This window comes from Camarhynchus parvulus, chromosome 1, assembly GCF_901933205.1.
Source record: "Camarhynchus parvulus chromosome 1, STF_HiC, whole genome shotgun sequence".
NCBI lineage: Eukaryota > Metazoa > Chordata > Aves > Passeriformes > Thraupidae > Camarhynchus > Camarhynchus parvulus.
In genome coordinates, this window is record NC_044571.1 from 101219531 (window position 1) to 101243359 (window position 23829).

Sequence of the window (23829 nt, forward strand, 5' to 3'; positions counted from 1 at the left end):
AAACCCCTGCAGGACAGGCTAGGGCAGAGTGTCTGGAAAGTAGGAAAAGGACCTGGGGGTGCTGGTTACAGCAATTGATCATGAGCCAGCACATGCCCTGATGGCCAAGAAAGCCAATGGCATCTGGCTTGTGTCAGAAAAAGTACGGCCAGCAGGAGCAGGGCAGCAACCATTCCCTGCACTCAGCACTGGTGAGGCCACATCTCAGAACCTGTGTTCAGCTCTGGGCCCCTTAATTCAGGAAGGACAGTGATGTGCTGCACCATGCCCAGAAGGGCAGTTAAGCTGGGGAAGGATCTGGAGCTCAAGTCTGATGTGGGGTAGCTGAGGAACCTGGAGTTGTATGGCCTGGAGAAAAGAAGGCTGAGGGGAGGTCTTATTCTCTACAACTACCTCCCAGGACAGTGTAGCCAGGCTGGTCTCTACTCCCAAGTAACAAGTGATAGGATAGGAGAAAATGGTCTTAAGTCATGCCAGGGGAGGTTCAAGTTGGATATTAGGAAAAATTTTGTCGCAGAAAGGGTTGTAGAGCATTGAAACAGGCTGCACAGGGAAGTGGCAGAAGTGTTCAGAAACTAAACAGATGCAGTACTTTGTCATACGGTTTAGTAGATGTGGTGGTATTCAGTTAAAGATTGGACTTTATGGTCTTGGAGGTCTTTTCCAACTTCAGTGATTCCATGATTCTATAATTCTATGGTGCTATGAAGAATACACCTCTTAAGATGTAGTTACACTGCATGTTGTCTTACAAGGCTGTTGCTGCTTCTGGCCATGGATTACTGCTCTCACTTTGCTTGTGCATGAAAATTAGTATAAGAAATAATGTTAATCATATGAATAAAACATTATCTTTCAGCAGTACTCATCCTGCAAATTGTATCACTTCAGCAACCTTGCATTCAGTGCCTTGTACAGTGCTGCTACAGTTGTTTACCTAGAGGATGAGCAGAGAGAAACAGCCAAGAATGGCAAAGGGAGGCTCAGGAACTTTTAAGCCAATTTTACTTTTGAAGCAATCTTTAAGTGAGCTCAGAGCTGGCTTTGGGACTATGAGGGTGATAAACAGTCATGGTTTGTTGCTTACATACTTCTGTTGTATCACATACCATGGCATAAGAGCAATTAAAGGGTTCCTGTTGCTTCAGAGGGAAACCTCCTATTATCTGACCATTATCAAATAATAGACATGGTTTTCCTGAAAGTTAAAGGGCTTTATGAAGACTGGTAGAATGAAATTATTCTTGGACAGTTCTGTTGAGCAATCTCTTTGTTTTTCTTTAGGCATTGAGGGTGGGCTGCCCAGGCTCCTTTGGATGCAGCCCAGGACACAATTGGCTTTCTGGGCTATGAGCACTCACTGCTGGCTCATGTTCAGTTTTTCATCAACCATCACCCCTAAGTCCTTCTACAAAAAGCTGCTGTCAATAACCGTGGGTGAAATTTCCAGCACTTTGGACATATTTTGATTTTCTCTGGGTGGTACAGCTTTGCACTGTCATTCTGGTGGCTGAGGGTTACCAAAAGGCAGATAACCCTGCTCCTCTCTAAAGTCTTCAGTGTGTTACAAATCCCAGATTTTTTAAAATCTGCATTATGCTTCCAGAATTACACCAAACAAGTAAAAGGACAGAGCAGATATCCTACCATCATTTTTTTTGAAGATTCAGCTGAATAAAAAGTTAGAAATACTTGTACAAAAGAAGATTTAGAGATCAGGAAGTGCCAGTTTAATATAGATATGTATAATAAAATGTGCAGTATTAAGTAGGACTTTACTCCTGTTCAGTACTCCCTCAGAGTAACAGAACAGGGTTGTTTCTGTCTCATTCTCTGAACATTTTGAATTATCTACTTATAGAATAAAAGTGTTCTTTTTATACCCTACTCTAGTAACCTTGTTTTGCTTATGGTTTTTTAACCATTTAAACCAAAATGATTATGTCATGTGATCATTGACTGCATATGATTCCTTGAGTTAATAGGAGAAATGGTGTAGTTGAGCTGTAATTATGCAAATATTGGCAGCATTCTATGTAACTTGTATTTCACTCATTTTAAAAATGAGGAAGCAGGATGATTGAATTGCTGAAATTCTTAACCTATCAAATAATGTAACCAAAGGCACAAATAGCAACCTTACTCACACCCCTGGTTTTATGGATGAGAGCCCAGGTAAAGAGGGAAGCCAGTGCCAGGTACCAAACCAAGGGGACCCAGCTGTCCCAGTGCTCCACAGATGTGTTTCCACAGTGGAAAATGCCATGTGTTTTATTTTTTTTTTTTGATGCTGAGTTTAATTACATGCTTTAGCTCTTAATGACACTAATTCATTTTTACTGTCTGACATTGGTTTCATGATGGCTACTTATATCATTGCCAGCTGAGGATTGCAATGAAGACCATCATCAGCTAAACTGTAAAGCATCAAAATGAACTCTTCAGTTATTTCACAAATTTATTTTTTTGATGTGAACCATGGTTTTCCTACATGGGCAGCAGCTAGTTTCTACTTGCATTCAACCTTTTGGGGAGGAAGAACAGTTGGAAGGTGTGAGGGGTTGGACACCAAGTGCTTCGCAAACCACTTTATCACTCCCCTCCCCAACTGGACAGGGAAGAGAAAATATAGTGAAAGGCTCGAGGGTTGAGAGATCACTCACAAATGACCATCACCAGCAAACCAGACTAAACTGAGGAAAATTCATCTAATTTATTGACAAATCAGAGTAGGGAACTGAGAAATAAAAACAAGTCTTCCCTCATCTCTCCCTTCTTCCCTGGTTTCAACTTTACTCCTGATTTCCCAACTTTACCTCCTCCCCTCCTCAGTGGCACAGGAGGATGGGGAATGAGGGCTGCAGTCAGACTGTCACACATTGTCTCTGCTGCTGCTTGCTCCTCATGAGGAGGACACACACTTTTCCAGTGTGGGCAGTGGAACCTCTGCTCTGGAGTCCTTGATGTCCACAGGGCTGTTCCTCTCAGGCATTCTCAGTTCCTCCTTATCTGCCTACAATTGCTGCTGAAGAGTAATTCTTTTCCCTTCTTAAACCTGTTATCCCTGAGCACTACCACCATCACTGATGGTTAATTTTGGCCAGCAGTGGGTCTGCCTTAGATCCAGCTGGCATTGGCTCTGTTGGACACCAGGAAAGCTTCTGGTATCTTCTCACATAAAAATACAGGGGTGCTCCCCTGTAGCTCCCCTGCTCTGCTTCTGTGTTGGTTTTGCATCATGCAAGTGATGTTTTGGGAGAGGCTGTTGGCAGTTTCCTTCATGTCTGATAGAAAACCAATCAGTGGTTGACTTTGGGAATTGACAATCTGTTGAACTGCTGGAAAGCTGTACGCGCCTCTGTGAAAAACACATTTTAAAGATGAAAGAAATCCGTGAACTTTCTCTTTTTTCTCCTGGCTAGCAAAGAGGTGACACGGCTGGTCAAGCCCCTATTTTGGCCAGGCTGGGCTAGGCAGCCCCTGCTGCAGGGTGTTGGAACCCAGGAAATTCCTCTGGCTGCCCTGGAGGGCTTGAGCCCCTGCCCAGGGGGCTCAGAGACTTTGGCACAGAGCCCAAGACCCCTGTGCCTTTGATTTAGCCCTCAGAAAAAACAATTACCAACCTTTATATGAAGAATTACAAGTCAAGAAAGTTTAAGTAGAATAATAACTAGTTTGTCACGGGATGAAAAATAGATTTTTGAGGTTTTTAGAATGGGGGCTCAGGGGGCAAGATGGAGGAATTTGGGCATGCCTTGTCCTTTTTCCTTCCTCTTCCTAGCCTCCATCTTCTGAATGATGTTGGCATTTTTAGATTGGTTTAGAGTAGAACCTCACTGTCTAACATAGGTGATAGGTATTGGGAAGTTATTGTAAATATTGTACACATAGTTTTTAGTAGAAAAAGACAACACCTCCTCAAGGACGGGCAGTGTGCCTCAACCCAACCTCGGCAGGTCGGAGAAAGAATTTTATAGATAAGAAACAATAAACAACCTTGAGAACAAGAATAGAAGAGTTCTGATTCCTTCTTCGACTGACTGCTGGGCTGGGAAAAGAGACTTTCTCACACATCTCGGGGTCACTCTGACGAGCAGAGATTCTGAGAGCAGGGCACCCACTGGGCCCCTGCTTTTGGCTGCCGGGCAGGGGAAAGAAGAAGCCCTGACGTGTTGGCTGCTGAGATCACAGTGCTCCCCCACCCCAGCCTCAGTTCCTGCCACAAGCTACAGAGCCCAGCCCAGTTAGTGACCATCTATAGGCCCTGGGTAACATATTAACTCTTGCAGTGCTTCAATCCTCCCTCAAGTGAGAGAACCAGACAAAAGTGCAGACATGTAAAGAAGCAACATGAAGACGCCGATGTCAGTGAAGAAGAAGTCAAGTCGCAGATGGGAGGGATGAGGAGATGCCTTTAGTTTAAAGCTGAAATCTTCTTGTAAAGCTATGGAGAAGGATTCTTTCTTCCCTATAATCCATGAAGGTTTGGGGAGATGAAAGTGCTCAAATTGTAGATATCAAGCAAAGGCCCCAATGCTAAAGTAAGCAGATGTTAAAGTAGCTGTGATCCTATAAGAAATTTGAACACAGAAAGAGAGAAGAGTGATGAAGATCCTGTACCCCCAGGAGAAGAAGGAGATCTCTGTTCCTAGAGACGAAAATTATTTCAGAGATAGATAATGAGAACATTTGCATTTGAACAGCTCTCCTTTAAATCAGTACCCCATAAGTTGACATGGCCCATAAATGCAGCTGTAGGAAAAGCTTGTGGAAAATGGGGGTGGTTTCCCAATTGCAGAATTCCCTGGGCAACCGCTATTTGTAGAAATTGAGAGCCACAAGAGAACTGTTTTCTTGTGGAGAAGTCTCCAGAACATTAACAAGAAGGACTTCTCTCCCTAAGTGACCTTAAGAAAGACTATTCTAGAGGTGGTAAACTGACTGAAAATTTTAGGATTTGTCTCTGTACATTGTCAGTAGGAAAGAAAAAGTTGTAGGGGGAAATGTTCTGAAGGTTTTGTTCTGATTCTTATTACTCTTTATTTAGGCAATGTTAATAAATTTTTCTTCATACCCTTTTAAAGTTTTGAGCCTGCTTTGCCTTTCTTCTAATCATACCTCGCAGAAGGAGACGAGTAAGTACATTGTACTGAGTACACCAGTGATTGGCCAGCACTGAAGCCACCACACTAATTAGTGCATTGGCCGAAAAATCTCAAACCTAAACCACTACACAAAATTGGTGTTTCTGCCTGGTTTCAAACTGAAACTGCCCCATCTTCCCAAAGCCATGAAAACCCAGGGCAGGTGGGCAGTGTTAGCAAAGGGGAGGAGGCGGCCAGTGGTGGAGGTACAACATCCTGGGATGATGTTCCTGTCTAAAGTAATGCTCAGAACTACTCTCCAGGACACTGGAAAAACAGCACCGAGACTGTCAGAGCTCACACAGTGTTTGGACAATGCCCTCAGAATGACAGAATGGAACTGGGAGACGTTCCCTGGTCCAACCTCCCTGCTTAAGCAGGGTCATCCCAGTGCACATGGCACAGGATTATGTCCAGATGGTTGTGGAATATCTCCAGTGAGGGAGACTCCAGAATTTCTCTGGGCAAACATGGTGTGACTCCACAAGCTCTGTCTCGGGCACGTGGTGGTGGGGTTCTTGGGGTTGTCCTGTGCAGGGCCAGGAGCTGGACTGCAATCACAGTCATAGATTCACAGAATGGTTTGGGTTGGAAAGAATGGTTTGGGTTGAAGGTCATCTAGTTTCAACCCCTTGCCATGGACAAGGACACCATTCACTAAACCACTTTGCTCCAAGTCCCATCCAACCTGGCTATGAACAATTCCAGGGATGAGGCAGCCACAGCTTCTCTGAGCAACCTGTACCTCACCACCTTCACAGGGAAGAATGTTTATAATATCTAATCTAAACTTACTCTCTTTCAATTCAGGCCATTTTCCCTTCTGTCACTACAAGCTCTGGTAAATAGTCTTGCCTCTCTTTTCTGTAAGTTTTCTTCAGGTGCTGGAAGGCCACAACTAGGACACCCCAAAGGCTTCTCTTTTCCAGGCTAAGCAATTCCAGTTCTCTCAGCCTTTCCTCAGAGCGGAGGTTCTCCATCCCTCTGATCACCTTGGTGCCTCCTCTGGCTGGCTCCTAGACGTTTGTATCTTTCCTGTGCTGGGAGCCCAGAGCTGGGTGCAGCCCTGCAGGTGGGCTCTCAGCAGAGGGGGCAGAGGGGCAGAATCCCCTCCCTGCCCTGCTGCCCACGGGGCTCTGGATGAGCCCAGCACACGGGGAGCTCTGGGCTCCCAATGGCCAGGGCATGGCCAGCCTCTCACCCACCGGGATGAGATCATCCGATAATCGCTGCGGGTCCCTTCCAAGGCAGAATACACTCTGTGACTTGGAGCTGTGGCGGCGGCACCGGGACCAGGAGGCTCCCGCCGCCCGGCGGCCGTGGGCGGGACAGCGGCGGAACGGCGCGGCTGCGGCCGCTGTTCCTGCCGGAGCCCGGGGAGGAGGCACCGGGGCTGCTGCGGGAGCATGGCCGCGCCGTGGGCCGCCCGCGGGCTGCGGGCCGGGAAACGTGAGTGCTGGAGGGAGCCGGGACTGCGGGAGGGAGCCGGGACTGCGGGAGGGAACCGGGAGCCGTGAGTGCGGGGCCGGGCCGAGCTCAGGCTCGTACTGCGGCCGTGCTTTCAGGGGCCGCGGGGGAGTTGGCCTATGTGAGGGAAGGGCCTTTGCAGCCAGGGAGCGACATTAATCTTTGCATAGGACCAAGTACCCAGGGTACTTAGGGCTGGAAGAGACTTCTGGGTATCATCCACTCCGCTCCACGAGCAGGTGACACAGGAACATGTCCAGGTGGATTTGGAATGTCTCCAGGGAGATACTCCACACTCTCCCAGGGCAGCTTATTCCAGTGCTCTGCCCCTTTCCATGGAAAGAATTTCTTCCTCATGTTGAAGTGGAACTTCTTGTGTTTTAGTTTATGGCCGTTGCTTCTCATTGCTGGTCACCACTGAAAGGCGTCTGGCACCTATTTATGTGCATTAATGAGATTCCCTTTCACTCTTCTCCTCTCCAAACTAAACAGGCCCAGATCCCACAATCCCTCCTCGTAAGAGAGATGCTTGAGATCCCTCATCATCTTTTTGACCCCTTTTGTTGCCTCAGAGAGTCTCCTGTTGTGGCTTTGGGCAGGCAGTGCAGGGTCCCAGCGTGCTGGAGCTGCAAAAATGCTACCTTGTAAATATTGAGACAGACAGGTGGGTCATCGGTAGTGTTGTAGAACCCAAAACCTTATAAAAAGGCTTTGAAAACTCAGAATGGGTCACAGGATGGTTGAGGGTGGAAGGGACCACAGTAGGTCATCTGGTCCAACCTCTCTGCTCAAGTAGGATCATCCCAGAGCACATGGCACAGGATTGCATCCAGATGGTTCTGAAATATTTCCGGTTAGGGAGACTCCACACCCTCTTTGGGCAATCTGCTCCAGTTGGTCACTGTACAGGAAAGTTCTTCATGTTCAAGTGGAACTTCTGTGCATCTGTTTCTGCCCATGGCCTCTTGTCCCATTGCTGGGCACCACTGAGCAGAGCCTGGTCCCTGCTCTGACCCCTCCCTGCAGGCACTGACAGACAATGATGAAGTTCCCTCTCACCCATCTCTTCTTGAGGCTGAACAGCCCCAGCTCCCTCAGGCTTTCCTCATTACAGGAATGCTTTGCTGGACTCACCCCAGGATTGCTGGCTCTGGGATTATTGTTTACTCAGTGTCTCTCCTGTCCCCAGGGTACATCTCCACACCGGCTGTCTCTCGGCTGACGCCCGATGAGGTGGTTCGGATGCGAAATGAGCTCTTCACCAAAGAGAAAGAGAGGCAATTGTCTCTTCACCCACGGATTGAGAAGATTGAAGTGAAATACACCGGGAAGCCGCAGCCTGGCAGTGTGTTTGTCATGAACAAGGCTCTGTCCACGCCGTATAACTGTGCCATGCGTAAGTGGATGCACTTCTGAATTAGCCCCTCGTGGTGAATGTAGTGCTGCCAATTGAAATAGAAACAGTTACTTTTTGGAGGTTTATTTCACAGTTCATCCTTCCAGGTCATTTAGAAATATGAAACTTGCAGTTGTTAGAAATGCAGCAGTCTCAACTGCTGATCCTGAAAAATATGGTTAATAACTAACTAATACTTTAGGAGATTTTTATTTTCTTTAGATTTAAGTGAATGGCATTGCAAGAACTCTGTTCTGGCTCTTGTGGATGGTGAAGTCTGGGACATGTACAGACCTCTGACCAAATCATGTGAAATTCAGTTCCTTACCTTCAAAGATGAAGATCCAGAGGAAGTAAACAAGGTAAGTTATCTCATTCCATTGTAGATGACCTTGGTTCTCTGTACCTTGTCTCATTGCAGGTGGCCCTAATTATGACCTCTTGATTCTGTGTGCACCTTTCAGTTCCATGCCTGTCTGCTTTCTTGAACTTTGTTGTCATTAAAGTTCTGACACTTTAAATGTCGTTTTATTGGTGCACCATGGCTGTCATTGGCTGGACTATTGTGTGGTGAATTTTTGGCTTTCCTTTCAACTGTTGTATTATTCTGGGATTTCAGATTTAAATATCTCCAGGGTTACATCTGGCTTGCATTCTAAGGGCAGTTTTGATTTTTTTCATTTGATTCTGTTTGGAGAATCATCTCTGAATAGAAGTTTAAATCCTAAAGAAAGTAATCATAAAATCATGGAAAATCTTGGGTTGGAAGGGACATTAGAAGCTCATCCAGTTCCACCCCCTGCCATGGGCAGGAATGCCTTCCACTAGACCAGGTCACTCATAGCCCTGTCTAACCTGGCCTTGAGCACTTCAGGGGTGGAATGCTTGGGTTGGCAGCTAGGTTTGTGCATCATCCAGTTAAGTTTTGGGAGATCTTTTTGGAATAATTAGCTTCTAGGCATTATATTCCTGTTCTGAAATTCTCTTTGCAGGCATATTGGCGTTCCTGTGCCATGATCATGGCGTGTGTGCTAAAGAGAGCATTCAAGGATGAATACTCAGTTAACCTAGTTAAAGCTCCAGAAGTGCCAGGTGATAAAAGTGTTTTATATTGATTGTCTTTTGCTGCTTCACAAGTGAAAACTTAGAAAAAAATATTTCCAGTGATTGATGGTACTTAGCATTGATATGTGTATTACATGCTGTTGTAGCTGCCTTTAATTTATAATGACCACACTGAAAAGAATTCTGTTATCAATGTTCAGAAAATAGGTCCGTGTGGCCACTGGGTTTCAGACCACTCAGGATTTCATAGCTGAAATTAGTAACTAAACCTCTATATTGTGAAGTGACATGAGCAAGGTTTCTAGATGTGATGAGACATTTCTGTGGAATTTGCTCTAATAACTGCATAACCTTGTCCATCACTTGAATTTCTAAAAATGACAATGTCTACACCAAATTGGAAGATTATTGAGGTACAAACAAGCTTAGTAGCAACTTCTGCTCATCCGTGATCTGATTTAAGATTTAGAAAAGTGAGAAAATGCATAAGAGAAGAGGTTGTTTCAATAACAAAACCTGCATAATTATGCATTTAATATATGAGAAGGTTGGTTGCTGGTCGTGTGGGGTGCTCTAACTGCTTCTCTTTTTAGCAATTTTAGCATTTGTTGTGATTGGTAAGTACAGGTAAATATTTCAGTTCTACCAGAATTTGGAATAATCTTGGATATACTCAGCTATATCATTATACTGCACGTATAGAAATAGTATGATCTTACTGGGCTCATAGATTTGATTTCTATAAATAGCCATAACTCAATATACACAAAAGAGTGTTCTAACAACTGTCAGATAAATTTGTGTTGCCTTTACCAGAAATTTGTGCATTGCTTGTGTCATGGATAAACAGCTCTAATGTTGTCTGATTTCTCTGTGCAAAAAATTCCCCTTTATAATCTAATAGCTCACATTTATTGTATCAGACATACAATAATGGAAAAACAGTGAAGTATTTTTAAATTGAGTGGTTTTGGGGTTTTTTGCAGTGTTAGATGCAGTTTTGTGAAGCAGTTTATTTTTTCCCCTCTGTATTGGGATTCTATTATACTGACGTTGCATTAAAACTCCTTTCAAATTACTTTCTCATTCAGTGAAGTGAAATTAAAATAACACAAGTTAATCTGTCATTTTATAGTATAATCAGAGCTTAAAACTTTTGTTTTATGATGAATTTCTAGAAGTAATTCTGTTTTTCTTTTTCTTCTAATTTATTTTGTTGTAAGAATATAGTATGATTGTGAAATGCATACTTTGTTACAAACATGAATATTTTTATCTTTGGATTGGAATTGCAGTGATCTCTGGAGCTTTCTGTTATGATGTGGTTTTGGACAATAAACTGAATGACTGGAAACCAACAAACGTAAGCACTTTTCAGGCATAAACCCAAAAAGTTCTAGAGTTTGTGTCCTTGTCCAGTTGTTCTTTTTTGATAGGGGAGAAGAGGCAGAACTTTTTTCCCTTTTTGTTAGTGTACATTTGGAGTAGTCTTTGGGATGTGATCTCTGCATTCACCACACCCTGGTGCTATGGCAGAGTGCTCTCAGATTTCCCTTCAGATAAAAATAAACCTTGTGCTGTCTTCCACATGCTTTCAGGCTTTAGGTCTGTGGAGCTGGAGAAAATTCTAGTCTGAAGTACAAGTTCAGAAACACTAGATAGGGCCATTGGGACCTCAGTGCCATATTTGTTACTGTACAGATCTGTTCCTCCTCAGCTGCTCTTGCCTGGTAATTTAGATGCAGCCTCAGTCTTTGTGTGTGTAGGGTTTCTGAATATAAAAGTGTGTATAAGGCATATTTTCTGGTCGTTTACAGCAGAATCAGCTTGTTGAATAAAATCTGTGAGCACATTCAGCTGCAGCTCTCCTTAATAGCTTGCTTATGTTTCATGCTCTGCAGTAAATCTAATAATCTGAATGCTCTAAATCTCAGAACCATTTGTGATCACAAATGTTTTACCCATCTGGGGCTCATTCTTATTCTTGTGCCCAAAAACCAGCAGAGGGGTGTATGGCAGCAAAGCAATATTGGTACAATGCAGAATCTTTCTTCAATATGATCTTGTGGCTGAAGTAATTTAGTTAGAAATATTTTCTGCATGACATTTTAAATGTAATTCCACTTCATAACAAATTCTTATTTACGAGTAAATCTGAATTACACAGAACCTCAGATTCTGGTCCAAGGTGACAAATTTTTATTTATTAAATATTCAGTACCTTTTTTTCACTTTGATCTATCATAATAGAGCTTATTTATAAGTGAAGTCACTGCTCTGGATAACTAGATTTATAGATGAGTATTCAACAGTAGCAAGACTGTGTATGTAGTACCATGTAGGGAAAACCTACTATTAAACTGCCTACATGGGTAGTTTAATTAATATATATTATTTTTGAGTGAAAATGCGTATTTCTCATTGAAATGACTGGGCATTGAGTCTGTCCATTAAAACAGCGATGATCTGTAGTGCTCTTTTGATAATAGTAAGACACTCCTACAGTAAAATTCCTGTATTTAGGGTTTATAGTAGATGATCTTTGTTGCTCTGACTAATATTTACTGTTTGCTGTGCTTTATCTGTTCACTACAGCTGTGAAAAGATGGTTACAATTTTTATGTTCTTTTATTAGGACAACTTCTGTTCTCTTACAAGGGATGCCAAAAAGCTAATCCATCAAGACCTGCCCTTTGAAACGCTGCACGTTGAAGCAAAAGTAGCACGTGAAATGTTTCAGCATAATAAGTGAGTGTCTGAATTTGCCTTTCTTTCAAAGAGGCAATTAGAAATCAAGTCAAATCTCTGCTTGGTTTTATAAATCTAAAATAAGATGTGACTGGTGAAGTAAGAAGGTACTTCTCCCACTGCTCCCAACAACTTACTCACACCAATTTACTTAGTTCTTGTTCTCTTCAGAGGCCAGCACCAGCCACCTTTACTGGATGTAGTTTCATGACAAACTGAAAGACTGAGACTTCTTTTGTTCACTAGTGAGCTTCAAGATTCCACTACTATTAAATTGAAACTCTGGTGCTTAGCCTTGACATGGTAGCTTTTTCTGAAAGGCTTCCATATTTAAAGAAATGTATATTTTTCATGTCCTGATATCTTCAAATGAAGATTTAATGAAATGCAGGTTTTGAATTGTGCAGGGGAAAATGGGTAAAATACTTTGGTCTGTGCTATAAAAAAAAGGTTTCAAAACTTCTTGTCTTCTTTGCTGAAAAAAATACCTCAGCCATGTTTCTGGTCCACAGCTTTTTGGTAGTTGGAGAGTGTTTGTACACTGTCTCCTAAGGAAATGCTTCCCAGTGTCCAGTTTGAACCACCTCCCAGCAAAAGCATTAAACCATTCCCAAACATCCTTCCTCAGGATCCCATGTTGGCTGTGCCTGATGATTGCACTATTTTTGAAGTGTCTTTCAGTAGTGCTCAGTAAAATCTCTGTAATTTTTTCATGAACTGAGGTTAACTAACAGGTCTGTTAATGAAGCATGTCAATATGTGTTCTCATTAGGAATTTAAACCAGTCTCAAAGCTCACATAAATACAAGCATGGTTTTTAGGAATTTTAAATGAATTAAATTAGTTTCTGAAGTGCTCTTACAAGAGCAAGGCGTTAAAGGTGAGGATTTTTAAATTTTTTTTTCTTGTCCAGATATAAAATGGAGATGATAGAAAGAAAAGCTGCTCAGAATATGGAAGGAATTGTACCATTACATAGGTAAGCAAAACTGAACTCCCATTCTGTAATGATTCACTGAAACATTTGAGTATATTGCAAGTACTCTAAGTGAGAAGAGCAAGTTACTTGGGATGGTTTTAAATTTAAAGATCACTTGGATTCATTACTGTCTGTAGTCTGTCTTAATTTGATGTGGTTTGTTAGCTTGTTTTTTTAATGTAACCATTATTTTGTGATACTGTGTGATACTATGTTTCTATTTCTTGTTATGTTAAGGGTGGTAAGTGGCAGAGGAGTCTTACTGTTTTCCTTGCTTTTACAGGAAGACTAAATAAATCTCTAGAGCTTGACAGGCTGAATAAAATACAAACCAAATACTGGTTTGAAAACAGGAGTTAGCATTGTATAATGGATTTTTCTCTCAAAGTTGTCAAGGTCTTCCTAACTTGCAATCTACTGCTTTGTAGTGGTGGAGATGAGAATAGAACAGTATCCTGGGGATTCAGTGTAAGGTATCTTAAAGAGTTCTTAGTCTGGAGGCCGAATGTGTCTCAAGCAATTCTCTGTCTTAGACAATTGTAGGATATTCAGTTGTGTAGATGTCTGAAGAGTTCCTAATTTGTTTTTCCTTTATCTTAAGGAGCATCATTATCTAAAGGAACAGATGTCTTTGCAGTGGTGGTTCTTGAAATTTTAGAACAATGTTGTGTCATTCTTTCCCTCCTCCCACTCTGATTTGCTCAATAAAGGGGAAAATGGGCTTACCTATTGCTTTCTGGGAGAGGTTCATTCTCAGCATTTCTTTGCTGTACTATTCTGTCTCTTTTTTCTTAATTGATTTGCAGTTTTCCAAGAACTGGAAAGGGAAGTAACTGTGCAGGTTGTAAACACTGTACTGTGGAAAACAGGTGATCTTGGAGACAAATCTTTTTCTGGTGAATTACAGTTATTCCAGTTTTAGAGCCAACATGGTATCAAAGGCTTTTTAAACCTAACATCCTTTCCTAGACTTGAGGTTTAAATTTTCTAAGTTCATTTAAGGAAATTGTGTGACCTGTACTTTTGGTTTAGGAAACTTCAAAATGCTGAGCTGGAAATTTGTTTAGATTTGGCTTGAGATTTGTGTGAATTTTCTTTCTGTTGATTGGAGTTTGCTAATCAAAATGAAACCTAATCTCATTGTATTTTACTCCAAATATATTTGGCATATAAACTGGGGTTTTCTTTGTCCCCCCAGGTTTGGTGACTTTGTAGATGTCAGTGAAGGTCCTCATATTCCAAGGACAAGTTTCTGTTTCCAGTATGAGATAACAGCAGCCCATAATCTTCAGACTGACCAGTCTGAATTGATAAGAAGATTCCAGGGTGTGTCCTTGCCAGTCCATTTGAAGGTAAGTAATCCATTTTGCACAGGTTTTCCTTCTTTAAATTAGAGCATTTTACCTGTGTTTCCATTTTTGTTAGGTGCTGTATTGGTAGCTAAATGGAATTCTTAGTTGAGAGCCGTAGAAAGGGAGGGCCCCTGATGGTGACTGTGTTGGATATTTGGGGTTCATTTTCCTGAAACAGTTGTGGATGTGCAGTCAGAACTAGAAAAGTTTGCATGAGAGGGCCCATGATGTTATTTTTCAGTATGGAAGGTGTTGTTTTAGTCGCCATAATTCCTGCACGGATATTTCATTCTGCTTGCCTAAGTTCTGCATGCCAGTCTTCTGATATCTAGGCTACTGACAGTGCTTAAAAGAGCAGAACTTTGTGTTTATACTCATGATAAATATACCATTCAAAAAATTTCATGACACCAAAGTAAAAAGTAGCAACAACAAGAAATGTCCTAGCTCTGATGAGTCTTAAACAAAGAACTGAAGGTGGAGGCAGGGCTCTTTATTCCCTTTCGTGTTGACTTACATGATTTTGACCTTGTGATCTAGAACATGTACTATTGTCTTAGTTGGGGAAGTTTTCAAGTGTTCCTCAGCTGATCTCTGTGTTCCCTTCCTAAGCATAATTCCATTTTTTGCCAATTAATTCCTCAAGGATTCCACACAGTGGATCAATCATAGAACCATAAAATGGTTCGGGTTAGAAGGTACCTTAAAGTTCATACAGTTCCAATTCCCCTTCCATGGACTGGGTTGCTCAGAGGTCCATTCAGCCTGGCCATGAACACTTCAGGGATGAGGCATGTGATGGGTAGACATTTACTCAGGTCCCCCACATGGATATGGGCAGATTGGACACCAAAATTTTAAGTTGTTAAAACGGAACATTTGAACTGGGCATTGTTATGGTTTTGTGCCATCATTTCTATACATTTGTCAAATCTATTCTATGATAAGATTATTTTTTACCTCTGCTAACGTTATTTAATGACATTTCACACAGGCTCACCACACTGTGTGGCACAAACTGCTGGAAAGATCAAAGAGGCTGGTAAGTCTCACTAGAGGTGAAGTATAGGTTACCAAATACAAAGGTATGCTCTGATAGAGGACACTTTGAATGATTAGAGGTAGGTAGTATACTCAAGAACTGTCTTTGGGAATGAAAATATTCACAGGTGAATGGAAATCAGAAATCTAACTGCTTGTTTATTAGAGGATGTGGTAACACTGTTTGTGAGGTCTGTTATTAAAAAGCATTGTACCATTAAAAAAACATGTACTATTTGATTGATATGATTTGTCCAATTAAAAAATACCTCAAGGTAAATGGAACTATAAGATATTGTAACCCTCCAAGATATATAATCAAATAACCACTATCAAGACGTATTTAAACATAGGAAGTCTTTGCAAGAATTAAAGAGCAACTGTTATAGAGCCTTTCGATCAACAGTTTTACTTACTTGTTTGGCAAGAGACAGGAAAAAAAACCACTTCATGTCTTCTGAAACTTGTTAGCCATGGATATGTTCTGAGCTTGCCCCATGGCATCTTCCCTGAACTTAGTGTGAATATTCTTGTCCTTCAGGTTGTTTAATTTTGGAGAAGATAATAGTCTTTGTAGATTGTCCTTTCTTGTTATAGTGATAGTATGAGGGGAGGATTTTCAGGACCAAGGAGAGTAAAATAATTTTTAAAAATATAACAAAATTGATATCTTTCTGCAGGTCACTGAAGAAGAATATTTGGAAACAGCAGCACAATGTCTTGAGGCAAAAGATGGAACTGAGGAAGGAAAACATGTATCAATTTAAATTAAGTTGAACCTCTAAATGTACATAATAAACTGTGTATTTTTACATTACTTGTTTGTGCCTCTTACAAAATGTCTTGGGTAATTAATTTGACTTCTGTGATGTAAATCATAGATAAGTATAGATGCAGGTATACACAAAATGTTTCAGTCCCCTTTAAAGGTTTCCTTAAAGAAAAAAAGGGTGGGTGGAGGGAAGTTAATTTTTTATCTGCAGTAACTTGCAAGTTGCCCCTGTCCTTATCTTGGCAACAGTAATTCCATGTGTCCATCCCCATGTTGTTGCCTACTGCAACCCAAAGCTGAGACAAATAGTATCTTAAAAAGATACCCTTAAAAGTATGTCAAGGTATAATTGCCATTGCTTTGCCAATACAAAAATAGTAGAATGTAAGAAGTTCTTGGAGTTTAATGATTTCTTTCTGCTGCACAAATGCGGTTAAAGATAATTTTCCAGAATAATACCAAGAATTTAGTTAATTTCTTAGATCTCTAGTGTACTAAGATTTATTATGCCTTTTCTTTGTTTGATATTTAAATATGGTGACTTCAATTAAATTTTGCAAGGGGATTTTGTTAGATGATGTTTTCTGATGTTTTGTATTTTCATCCCTAACTCATTAGAACTGTTCTCATTATACCAGAGGAAATTTTTATTACTTTTTGAAGTGCAAATATTTTCTCTGAATTTCATCCCAGTTATTATTTTTACCATTAACTGCCTCACATGGTTCCTAATCAGTTGACACCACAGCTTTGTGAGAGCAGGGTAGTAGTTCAGTACAATACATTTAGGTATAACCCATGTCTTCTCAGGATACTTGGAAAATGAATGGGTTTTTTTCTTCTTGATTAATATTGTTTATAATAGTATCAGATGCTCTTTTTTTAAAATAAGATTGTTGATTCAAAGTTTACCTTCAGTGCACACATATGCATTTACACATTCTGTATATTTTCATTAAATTGAACTTGCTGGAGTGTACTTTGGTTTTGAATCTGTTGTTCTGGTGCTGCTGAAGAAGCAGGCGTTGTTTCTTGTCTTAAGAAACACAAAAATTTGCTGTTTGTGTTGTTTTTTTTGGGGTTTTATTGTGGTTTTCTTTTAGTTTTGCTTGGTTGGTTGGTTTTTGTTTGTTGTTTAATGCAGTGCTTGCCATCTTTGATTAACCCAAGACTGATGAAATTTTGCCATCTGAATTTTGGGACCCAATCCATTTGGTCTGTTTGGAATCTTAAGCTTGTTCTATTACAACCCAGAAAGGCTCCTGATGTCTGCTTGCTATTTTGGGTATCCAGAATTCCTCCTGGATTCCACCAGCTGCAGAGGAAGGTGAGATGGCTGCTCTCACTTAGGAATATACCTTATTAAGCCTGCGTGGAATTTCAGGGTTTTTCTGGCATGTTCTTTTTTGGGGCGCTGGGAAGAGGCTTTTTTTTTTTGTTATGTTTGGGGTTTGAGTTTTTTTTGGTTGGAGCAGCAGGAAAGTCACCCCACAGGTGAATCCCCACAAAAGGGACTTTTGCAAGTGTGTGACTACAACACTGAAAATGTTGTTGATGTCTGTAGCAGACCCTTCCCTGGAGGTCTTGCATAAAGTAGTGGAAGCTCAAACCTCTATAGAACTCTGTGCTGTCTCACGCTTTGCTTCCATGGGGTCCAGAAGACAGGTCTTCCTTAGGGAGAGATGTAGCTGGAGGATGCCTTTGAAAAGCACCAGGATCCTCACAGAGCTCAGCAACAGTTAAGAGAACCAGGCAGTAGTGTTCATTTCTTTCTCACCGTTGCACATTTTGAAACAGGAATGTAGATTGAAATCTGCTCTGCCAATATGGGATTCAGAACCACATGTGCAGAGAAGAACATCTGTAGCCATGATATTTTCAGAAAAATCCTTTCCTTAGGATTTTTCCTCCTGGGAACCTGAGAGGCCTCAGGAACAAAATGTAAACAATGGTTATCTGCGGCTGTGGAATGGAACAGGTGGATCTGTGATTGGTCTCATAGAGCTTTTTCTAATTAATGGCCAATCACAGTCAGCTGGCTCAGACTCTGTCTGAGACACAAGCCTTTGTTATTCATTCCTTCTTTTTCTGTTCTTAGTTAGCCTTCCGATGAAATCCTTTCTTCTATTCTTTTAGTATAATTTTAATATAATATATATAATAAAATAATAAGTCAAGCCTTCTGAAAAATGGAGTCCGATCCTTGTCTCTTCCCTCATCCTTGGACCCCTGTGAATACGGTCACAAACATCTGTGGTTTTTGGGGGGGGTAGCTCATACAGTGTTTTGAGCACTCCCTGCCTGATCTGTATTGAGTGATGGCACTGCTAGAAAAGCCCTGAACATTTCTGAAACGAATGTGGGAACAAATGGAAGCAGTGCTCAGTTCCCCTGGCAGCCACAGAGCAGCAGGGAGATACAACCCTGAGCTCAAGGCCATTTGTTTTACCTTTTACTGTTGGTGCATAAAATGCTGAAATTGTCTGCTGAGAAGGCTCAGCAGCAGCTGAGCCAGAGTGATGCTTCCTTTCTCTTTTTGACTTAGGTTTTCTGAACTTCTGCTGAACTGCAGGGTGGTTCCAGCCTGGCTGGCTGTTGGGGGCTGTGCTCAGACACACACCTGCAACTATCACTGTATACCAAACTTAAAGATATGGGGTTGTATAAAATACCAAAGTGGGCATGGCAAAGCTCTGACTGAGTGTGCATTCTGGATGTTTGTGCACTCTCCTGCCCTCCCTGGGGCCTGGCCCAATCTTCTCCATTGGAAATAGTCAGAAGACACCATCACTGATAAGTTTAAAAAGAGACAAGAAAGTAGATGTTGCTATTTTCTATACTGAACGCTATAGGAAACTGCAGGAATTAGGGGTGGATAGATGGGCAAAAGAGACTGCAGAATTTAGCCAAGTCCCCTTCTTGGCTACTTATTTTTATTAAATTTCTGTGTGTAAAGAGGCAATTTTTACTCAGCAAAAGAACTGCAGAGCCAGCTAAAAGTAAGGAAGTATCTAGGAGGATGCAACGCTGCAAAGTGGAGAAAGGGGAGGACAGGGTCTCTTAGGCCAACATACATGGGCAGAAGCTGATACTGGCCCGATTCTGATAAGGAATAAGAATTTTTTTATGATGAAAGTGGTGCAACACTTGAATGTGTTGTTCAAAGAACTTGTGAGTACCTCAGCCTTGGAAATATTCGAGGATGGATTGGATGGCGCTTGGTGCACCCTGATCTAGTGGAAAGTGTCCCTGCCTGTGGCAGTGGGGTGGAATAGGATAATCTTTAAGGTCTCTTTGAACCCAACCCATTCCAGGATTCTATAGTGACAGTGGAAAAGGCCTGAGGCCTTCTTCCTTGTTGCACTTCTCAGCAGTAGTTTCATGGCTTCTCACATTCAAGCTGTTCCTCCTTCTGCATCTTGTTTGAAAGAATTGAAACTTTTAATTTTTCCCTTTTCTTTACTGGTTTAATCCAAAGAAAGAAAACCCTATATTAAGGTTAAAGCTACATGGTGACTTAATCCTAAGAGGTGGCAGCAGGAAGGTTGAGCCAGTATCAGCTGACACATGTAACCAACTGAGAAATTTTTTCCCAAAGAAATATTCTGTATTTTATGTTATCATGGATTTTGGAGATAGAAAAGGCAATTGGGATTTGGTATGACTTATTTCATAACAGAAGGAATTAAATGCTAAGAAAGAGTTATTTTTTTTTCTTACCAGGCAGTAAAGGTCTTTCCTGGGAAATTGAACACGTGCAAGTAATGAAAACAATCATCAGTAGACATCAAGTCCTTTCATGACAGCAGCCAGAACAAGTTTCCCTTTCAATTTTAACTTCTGTCAAGGAGTAATCTTTTACTGCTTTTTGGTAACTTATCTAGCACTATTCCACTCAGCACAGTACTTTGTTATGTTTGAAGCCAGTGAACTTGCTACATTTATTTTATTACTTTTTACAGACACAGGAATTTGGCAGCATAAAGGTGTTTGATGGGAAGAGGTGACAGTGGGTATTTCTTGAAGAACACCAACCATCTGAAAATGGTAATGCTATCATGCTGTGGTTTTTCACAAGACTTAACCCCAGTCATGGACAGCATTAACATTTTTTCAGAGTGAAAAGAAAACCTATTATTTTAGTATCTGCAAATATAATATCCACAACCTAACTATGTCCACTTTTCTGGGGAACCAGCTGTGCAGAAAGAATACACATAATTGGTCTAACATTTGGCCATATTTATAATAGCTATCTATTTATTAAGTTTGCAAGTTACTCACATTTTAATGAGAGAAAATGTGAGGGAACAAATACTTGATTTTTATGGCATGACTATGAATCAGGATGGTGAGGGGAAAGATCTGTTTTCTTCCTTAGGACATCTTCTATTGACATGTGTCTGTCTATACAGGGTAGATGCTCTAGGATCATCTTTGCTTCAACTAACCAATGCTGCTGAATGTGGCCTCAAGTGGACAGGGAAGTCAAACTGAGCTTCAGTGTCAGCCAAAAAATGAGATTGTCTCTGGACTCTCCTCTCTTTTGCCACAATCTTCTTCCTGCTTTTAAAGCCATTTTCCCTGGAAATTTAATAGGAGTGTGCTTTTCTTTACCAAAATATGCTGCACCGCTTTGGGAATTCCCTCTCAGAGCTATGGCTATGACTTTGGAAGGGATAAAAGTGGCTTTTCCTTTTTGGTGGCTATGGCCCCCCAACTGTATGCATCCTGGGGGAGCCACTTAACCCAGAGTTGATTTGGAAAACATTTATGCCCTGCAGCAGTTCTGTCTGAGTGTAAAAATCCCATTCAGTGAGACTCTGTATGGGACATTTTTTATGAGACCATTGATTTATAAGTTTCTGTGGTCTGGAGTGCTCTGTGATCATTCTTTGTACTGGGGATTCACAGGCAGACCACTGCTAACAGAAAGAGGTGTTCATATTGAAACATCACAAATATTAACCATATTTCTTAATTTATGGTGAGTACTTTGCGTTTTTTAGTTTTCCCTTTTGTTCTCCCATCAAATTAATGTTTCATAGCTAAACAATTCCCCAAGCAGATTTAAGTAGAGATAAGAGAGAGTTTTAAGGATTGGCTCTGTCACTCAGGTTTTGTGACTGTGAATATTCAGGAACTATTTTGACCTTCCACAAAATAAATATAATGATACTTTCCTGTTTCTCTACAATTTTCTAAGACTTCTTGAAGTTTGTAATAGAAAGTACACTAAAGATACTTTCATTTTCTTCTAATGACCTATTGACCCATTTCTCCTAAAGGACTGATAATTGAATCTCAAAGAAACATTTTCCGTCAGTTTTTCTCTTACGTATAATTAAATTCTATAGAAATTAATAGAAGTTGTACACACCAAAAGTTTAATCCATATTTTTTCTTTCCTAAATAAAAAGAAGAAATTAAATATTTGTGTAGGAAGTAAAACCAAAAGAGCTAAAAGTGGTAAAGTAAAACACAGGTTGTTGTGTTCAAAATGTTACACATTTGACATCCTGGTAAGGACTTGCTAATACACAAAGCTGCTTTTTTTTGCTGCTTTCCCAGACTCTATACCTAGCAAGCATGCCTTCATGCAGAACAACTTGTCTTTTTACATGTAGAGCAGAGGTTTTTCCCAGCATAGCCACTGACTGATTCATGATTTCTGTTCTCCTCCCACAGCTGTACCAGTTTGTTCCGTGTGAATTCTGGTAAGAGGCATGGTACAGTGTTAATGCTAACGTGTAGGAGTCAGTCATAGGTAAAAACCCCTATCACGATTAGCATTAACAACATACAGCCAGCAGAACTCCAGAGACTGGAGTATGAGACATAAAGAACTCAAAGCACTGGGTTTTCCCCTTGACAGACCTAAAGAAAAAAAAAAAGAAAAAAAGAAAAAAAATACATATCAAGAAATTATGGCAGGGGATGGAGAAATATCAGAGAGGGAATTATTGCAGTTAAGTACACAGGAACCATCTGCTGTGCATTTAAACCCAGTCAAACTTGCCATTGTCTAAGTCAGAGAGAGAGAACCAGAGTGCATTGAGCAGTGAGTGCATTGAGCTTGCTGTGAGCAGGCAGAATACAGATTGCAGCATGGTCTTGCTTAATTTTGTATCCCTTTAGATATCAGTTAATGAAGACTTCTAATACAAACCTAGTTCCTCAAAATGTTTTAAACTCCCCAAAAAGCAAAACCAAAAATTACTTGGTCTATTCTGATTTAACTGAGAAAAAATGCCTCTGACTCTTTAACAGGATGTGTGAAACAGAGTTAAAACACAATCATAGTTTCATCAGTATACAAGGTTGATGATTAGGCAACAACAAATATTCCTTTGGATTCTGGTATAAATGAGCAAGCAGAAAGAAAACCTTTTGGACAGATTTAGTCTAGAATCCATATGCAGGGCTCCTACACCCTCATACCTACCTCTAACCAGTACATTAGAATGAGTTAATATAATTGAATTAATATAATTGCCTGTGTTGAACCATTTGCTAATTGCTCCATAATATTAAACAGTCCATTAACTGATGCTTTGACCATAAAATTAATGTGCTGAATCTTTTTGACCAAAGTTGAACACTTTTTTTACTTATTTCAGCCTATTATCGGTTCTCCTCTGGAAACAAACAAGGAGACAGAGTTTTAGAAAACAGCAATTTCAAATATCTGAAAAGAAATCACATAATGAAATAGAAATACACTCAGTAAAAGCAAGGGTAGAGAATCATCATTATAAATTAAACTACCTGATTTATTTTTACAATTTTCAGTTACTTACATCAGTAATAAGGGTTGAATTGTTGAGACAGTCTTTCCAAGCAGTTCTAAAAAGGCCTAAGTAATGCCCATTTAGTTCTCTGCTAAGTATGTCTTGATTGAAATATATTTTTCTTTATCTATCCTTCTGAAATAAAGTATCAGCTCCTGTGCAGAGTTCATAAATAGTTGAATCTTGTTTGTTTTCTCTTTGGTCTCCCAGTAACCGTTTAAAAACAAAAAAAAACAACCACTTTTTTGTTGTTTAATCAAAAAGTAACAAGAAAGCTTGTATGAGAAATGAGACATTATATATGAGGCTGTTTTGGAGATCATTTTGTGTATGTAAATTTTAAGAAACTGATGTACTTTTATAACTTCCTTACTGTTACTAACACATGTTTTAAGGGGAAGTTTAAAATGTCATAGTAAGAGTGTGATCTAATTTAGAGATTTTAGGGAAATTACCTTTCACTTTGTGCCACTCTAAATGAAACCAGCCTCGTACATGGCTGCAATATGCAAGTGTCAAGCAAAAATTCCAAGGTGAATATAAAATTTTGGTAGGCAGAGAAAAGGCGGTTTAGAAATTTCCAAACCTCAGGTTTAAAGTGATGATTCAGAGCTCTGGTGAGTGTTCAGAGTAAACTCCCACTAAAGTTGGGCACAGAGAGCTGTGGTGTAAGATTTGCATTTGTGGGCAGTGAAGTGAACAGTTTTTAAACCTGTGTTAAAATGTTGTGTGTCTATTTGTGGTATGTGTTTGTGAGACGAGGGACAAAGGCCAGGGCAGAAGGATAAAAGATCCAAGTTAAGGTATTAATTTTTGGTGGGATTTTTTGTTTGTTTGTTTTTTGTTTGGGTTTTTGTTTGCTTGTTTGTTTTTAAGGAAGAAAGCAAACCTGTATTTTCTGTCAACAAAAGGTTACTGTCTTACCTAAATTTATTCTGCATCGAACCTTCTTTGAGCAGGGCTTTGAATTCAATGATCTTCAGAGAATCTTTTTAATCAAAATTATTCTTGAATTCAATTATTGTGCTTTTATTGTCCCTAAGTCCTTATTCACTTGGTGTCACCCAGTGGGCA

At 40.5% G+C, this 23829-nt stretch overlaps 1 protein-coding gene across 1 annotated transcript; it reads left to right on the forward strand.

The window, feature by feature from the left end:
• The first annotated feature begins 6476 nt into the window (after nt 1-6476).
• Nucleotides 6477-16009, forward strand: MRPL39 (mitochondrial ribosomal protein L39). Its single transcript, XM_030945973.1, has 10 exons — nt 6477-6593; nt 7801-8007; nt 8230-8369; nt 9000-9099; nt 10368-10435; nt 11708-11820; nt 12734-12799; nt 13998-14151; nt 15146-15193; nt 15873-16009. Exons 1-10 carry the CDS (start codon nt 6551-6553, stop codon nt 15957-15959), a joined length of 1026 nt encoding a protein of 341 aa, XP_030801833.1. The 5' UTR covers nt 6477-6550; the 3' UTR covers nt 15960-16009.
• The last annotated feature ends 7820 nt before the right edge of the window (nt 16010-23829 follow it).